Source organism: Mus pahari, chromosome 2 (genome assembly GCF_900095145.1).
Source record: "Mus pahari chromosome 2, PAHARI_EIJ_v1.1, whole genome shotgun sequence".
In the NCBI taxonomy this organism is placed as follows: domain Eukaryota; kingdom Metazoa; phylum Chordata; class Mammalia; order Rodentia; family Muridae; genus Mus; species Mus pahari.
The window spans coordinates 29,660,689-29,666,556 of NC_034591.1; the positions used below are offsets into that span (position 1 = coordinate 29,660,689).

Below are 5,868 nucleotides of genomic sequence, written 5' to 3' on the forward strand. Positions count from 1 at the left end.
TTTTTTTTTTTTTTTTTTTTTTTTTTTGCTAAAGCCGTTGCTTTGTCTTACAGTATGTATGCGTCTCGAACTCCTCAGTCCCATTCCCCTCAGGCTGCATTCACACCCGACATGCTGGAATACCTCTCCTTTTCCTACCACACATCCAGCACGGGGGTTTTCTTACACGTTGCATTTCACAGGTATTACAACAGTGTAATTTCATTTGTGCACCTTTTCTTTTGTCCAGAGATAACATATTTTATTCTATATAGTCTAAGCTCCAACTTACATTGTTACTTGTCCTTTACACAGTGATTTGTCTGTTCTATAAATTATAGGAAGAAAGGAATTGCAGACTTTTTATTTATTTACTGTTCCTGATGTCTGTTCTTCCAGTGGATCTGAGTTTAATCTTATTTCATCTCCTTATTTATTCTCTGGCATTTTTTGTAATACAGGCAATGGTCATGGCTTTTGCACTTTAACAGAAGCATCTCCTGTATCTTAGAATTTCCAGCATCGCTTTAAAGAAGTGCTTCATATTCTTCTGCCTCCTTTGATTTTGATGAGAAATGAGTGCTTTTCCTTGTTTCCCTGTATGTGGTGGTTCATGTTACCATGGATTTCTTTCAAGAAGCCCCCTTTCTCAGAAAAAAAAATGACACCATTGTGCCTAGTTTGAGTTCTTTTGCGTCCTGTGTATTGATTACTGAGATTAGATCTGTCATTAACATTTTTTTTCATCAGGTTTGGGATGGTTTGTTATATTATTTCTTTCTCTTTTCCTTGCTGGTTCTTTTTTTTTTTTTTTTTTTTTTTTCACTGTATTCTGTGTATAGTAAATAAGTTTTACTCAGAGCTTGGGCTTCTGTTTATTTTCTTTCTTTTCTCTTTATTATTTACCTCCCCTGCTTCAATTGGACAATTTCTTTTCTTTTTTTCTTGTTTTGTTTTGAGACAGGGTTTCATTGTGTAGCCCTGGCTGGCCTGGGGTTCACTTTGTAGGCCAAGCTGGGATCCACTTACATCTGCCTCTGAGGGCTTAGTGGAGTGGTATGCTGCCATGCCCAGCTTCAACTGGATAATTAATATTGGATTGTTTATTTGTTCTCTCTACACTGCCTTTGGCCATTAAACTAGCCAGGGAACTTTTTTTCTCCCACATCCAAAAGCACTTTTAAAATGAAAACAAAGCAATGGGCTTCTCTGTGGTAAGTGCATAATTTGTTTAAATGTATACTTTGTTCTCATTCACCCTCCTTGTCTTATTCTCCCTGATCTGTTCTTTCTAGTCTTGAGGCAGTTCTTAATTCCTGTTATTTGCATTTCAGTTGTAGAATGTCGGCTTTGCTATAGATTACATTTCTCAGGTTAGAGGCTTTATTTGCTCATTAGTTGAAGGGGTTATTTTCCATGAGTCTGTAATGTTTTTCATTGAGCTTATTTCTCTGCATGTGCTACTTCCTGCATTAAAGATTCTGTCTGCCAACTCTGACACTAAAACCTGTTTTAGAGATATCTTACTGGTCAGAAATTGATGTTCTGATGAGAAGAACTTTAAACTTAAGGAAAACCAGTTCTTGTTTCTCACTAGTGCCTACATGCACTTGATATTTAAAATACTCAAAAGCAGTATTTCACTACCAGATTGGAAGGGCCAGGGTCAGTATTAGTTTACATGTTAAGTAGTTTCCATGTGCAATTTGGATCCATTGTAAGCAGAGATTTTGAATCCATAAGTTTTAGTATTTACAACAACGGGTTTTCTCATCACAATTAAGTGCATTATCAAGAAAGGTGGATTGTTTGTAGCTTGCTCCTTAAACTCAAAAGAGAATTTTACTCCCCAGTCTAGTATTTATATGGTGTGTATGCTTATATATCTCTAGTGAAGCCCAACTATAGGTGGATTCGCCAGGCTTTTATTGTTTCATTCAAATCCTCATTAGGATAGAGGTTCGTGAAAAGTCTATTACTTCTGAGTTATGCATACTCACATTTTACCCAGAATCCTCTGATTTAAACCAGGACATTTCCAATGTTTGAAATACTTTGTGTTTTCTTTTTAGGGTTCACCTTTAGATGTTCTGAAAGATGAAAGGGTTCAATATTGGATTGAGAATTATAGAAATTTATTAGATGCCTGGAGGTTTTGGCACAAAAGGGCAGAATTTGATATTCATAGGAGTAAGTTGGATCCCAGTTCTAAGCCTTTAGCACAGGTAAGTAGACTGTTCTAGAGAGAATCAAATCTTAACGTGTGAGCACCAGATTAATTAATTATTATCACCCTGTTTTATATCTCTTGTTTTCTTTGTCTATAACAGGCTCTGTTCTTAATTTTTTCTGTTTTTTTTTTTTTTATTTCTATTTTTTAACCATCCATCTTGTACTACTGAACTTTACTTTGAGATAAAACAAAGGACAGTAGGTCCAGATGATCTTGGGAAAGCCTAGGGCTGTCTGAAATGTGTCAGTAACCGCTAGACTTTCAGAATCCTAACTGTCCTACATGTACATTGCTTTTATGTATTACTTATATTCAGTACAGCACAATTTGGAGGTTTAAAAAAATAGAATGAGTATAACCATATGTCTATGCATAAAATTTTTGTATGAGATCAATTATAACATAAGGTATATGATATAATATCACATAATTACTTCAGATTCAAATACTTGATTTTCTTCACTGTGAGCAATGGATGGTGCTATTTTAATTTTGTAGGCAGTAGGAAATGTTTGTTATCGCTGGAGTAGGTATTTTAGTAAGATAAGATAGTGTTGTGCTGCATGTGAGGAATCTGGAAGAGCTGAAGAGTTCTCATAAAACCCAATGAGCACCTTCTGTGGCTGTTTTCACCCTCTCATTAGCTTTGTTCCAAACTTTTAAGGCACTGTTGCAGGAACCTTAATTCCTTATCATCGTAGAAAAAGCCATGGTGGTTGAGGAGAGGGGTGTTCTCTTGTTTTGTCCTCAGAATAGATCCTGGGGTCTTGTACATTCTAAGCAGTTAATCTCATACTGAGCTACATCCCCAGCTCTTTCTTTTCTTTTTCTATTTGGGCAACAATTTCACTAAATTCCTTGGCTGGCCTTGAACTTGTGATCCCTCTGCCTCAGCTACCTTGAGTAGGAAGCTCAGCTCAGTGTTGCCTTTAGAAGATTTTGTTCAGAAGATGGTCACTGAGCTGGTCGCTAGTGGTGCATTCGTGTCCCTTGTTGCTGTGAGCAAATACCTAACAAGAAGCAGCTTACGGTATAGCAGTTCTGGGGATGTTCCTGGGGGGGAGGCATGGGGGCAGGACCATGAAGCAGCTGACCACTTTGGGTCCACAGTCAGCAAGTGAGGCCAGGCTAAGAAACATGAAGGACCTCATCAAATGACCCACTTTCTCCAGCTGGCCCCTATATCAAGGCCTATTTCCAGCTGTGGACCAAGTGTTCTGTAAGACCATTTCACATTCAACCACAGTTGTGGGATTTTGTAATGGCCTTGAGTGCATTCCAATGTCCTTGATAATTATAAAGCATTAGGGTCTACCATTTCTAGTGATTTACAATTATCTATGGTATTAGAAAGACTATAATTCAGTAAAGGTAACAGGAAATACTAAATAATGTAACTTCTGCATGGAGACATGAACTGAGACCTAGTCAGATGGTTTACTTTGCAATGTAAAGAAAAATTTTAAAACGTTTTATCAGTATCAGTCTTTTTTAATTCCATTATGGTTCGCACTAAATTGTTCTTTTCATTTGCTTTGTAGGTGTTTGTGAGCTGTAATTTTTGTGGCAAATCAATCTCCTACAGCTGTTCCTCTGTGCCTCATCAGGGCAGGGGGTTCAGTCAGTATGGTGTGAGTGGCTCACCAACAAAATCCAAAGTCACAAGCTGCCCTGGCTGTCGGAAACCCCTTCCTCGATGTGCACTTTGCCTCATTAATATGGGAACACCTGTTTCTAGCTGTCCTGGTATGACAATTGCACAAAATATTTCTCTGAACTCAGTTTTCCTACATGGTGCAAGTAAAATCTATATTAGTTAATGTCTGCATTATTCTTACTTCTCAAAAGTTTTATTCAATTTATAGTCTATTCATTAAAAATACACATTTATATTTATGATAACTTAAGTAATCTTACAGATGATAACTTAAAGTTGATGATTAAAGCTTAAATATGAGTGATTTTTATAAGTATACCATTCTCATGGCTTCTACTGGTATTTCAGATTTGATATTTAAAATTCAGTATGCTCCCAGCTATTAATAAAACTTGTACCCATAAAGGCTCTTTGATAGTGTCTGAGAACATTCATTTCTTTCTTATTTCATCCTCACTTCTAATATATAAACTATTAGCCCAGAAACCAGACCACTTGACTTCTTAGCTTCAGTCTAAGTGAACTGCTATTCTGCTGTTGCGACAGTTACGTAATAAATAGATGTGGGTTTGTTGGCGGTGGTTGTTGAGAGGGGTCTTATTATGTAGAACAGGCAAGTCTGTGTGGATGAGAATTACCTGTCCTATTGATGTAAAACTCACCTGAAATCTGAGTCTACATTTCTTTTCGGAAAGGTCTTTAGTGTGAAGTTTTTCAATTCAGATAATTCCTTAATGAGTCTGGATAAGGTACACTTTCCCGTTTCTTGCTGTAATTAAAAATATAGGTAAACTATCTGGGTGTAATGGCACACTCCCTTTCTCCCAGCTGGAGACAGGGGCAGGAGGATCTCTCAGTTGCAGGATAGCAAAAGATTCATAGTGAGACCATGTCCTGAGAAAACAAAAGCAAACTGCAGTGCTACATATATAAACTGCTATTCAGTAGTGGATCTTAACATTCAAATTGTTGGTTCAGTATGGTATATGATTTATATTTTAGCATAGTTTCAGAGCTATCCTTTAAGAAACTTAAACTGCTACAATGCCGCTAATGGTGATCATTTTGTTTTCCCATAGGTGGATCCAAATCAGATGAAAAAGTGGACTTGAGCAAGGACAAAAAGCTAGCTCAGTTTAACAACTGGTTTACCTGGTGTCATAATTGCCGGCATGGTGGGCACGCCGGACATATGCTGAGTTGGTTCAGGTAAGCAGGACTTTCCTTCCTTGATAATCTTAGAAGACAAAGCAGACCACCTGTTAAATAGTGCAGGCTCCTGGTATCGGTGTGTTAATGTCGAGTTAAAGATTAACTTTTTTACTTACTTGCTTATTTGACTTATAAAGGTAGTATCAGTGGTTCCATCATTACCTTACATAACGTTTAACTTTAAAAGTCATAACTATGTCAGGTGTGCAGTGGTGTTTGCCTTTACTCCCAACACTTGGGGGGCAGAAGCAGGTGGATCCTTATGAGATGAGTTCAAGGACAACCTGAAAATAGCAGATTCCTGACTAGCCAGAGCTAGATGCTGAGACGTGGCCTTTGACTAGAAGAAAATTATTTAAAACTATGTGGGACAGGATATTTAGTTTTTTATATCTCACAATTTGTCATGTAAGTATATATACATATGCACATGCACACACACCAATCTACTGCATTAATTTTTGTTTGGTATAAATAGCTCTTGCAATGGAGATTCTTAAGATAAACTTACCGTTGATTTTGAGCAGTGCCACCATTCACTGACATCACACTCACATGCACCTTGTCTCAACTGTGCTAATCTGAACTCTTTTTTTCTTTTCTTTTTTTGTTTTTAAAGATTTATTTATTTATTATATGTAAGTATACTGTAGCTGTCTTCAGACACTCTAGAAGAGGGCATCAGATCTTGTTACGGGTGGTTGTGAGCCACCATGTGGTTGCTGGGATTTGAACTCTGGACCTTCGGAAGAGCAGTCGGGTGCTCTTACCCACTGAGCCATCTCAC

The 5,868-nt window shown here is 37.4% G+C and overlaps 1 protein-coding gene across 4 annotated transcripts in view; it reads left to right on the forward strand.

The window, feature by feature from the left end:
- Mios (meiosis regulator for oocyte development) overlaps positions 1-5,868 on the forward strand; it is a 26,866-nt gene that overhangs the window by 19,699 nt on the left and 1,299 nt on the right. For all 4 annotated transcript variants that reach the window (XM_021190123.2, XM_029535090.1, XM_029535093.1 and 1 more), the window contains 3 exons: positions 2,052-2,204; positions 3,754-3,958; positions 4,949-5,078. In XM_021190123.2, coding sequence (XP_021045782.1) covers positions 2,052-2,204; positions 3,754-3,958; positions 4,949-5,078 — 488 coding nt within the window. The remainder of the gene's footprint in view (positions 1-2,051; positions 2,205-3,753; positions 3,959-4,948; positions 5,079-5,868) is intronic.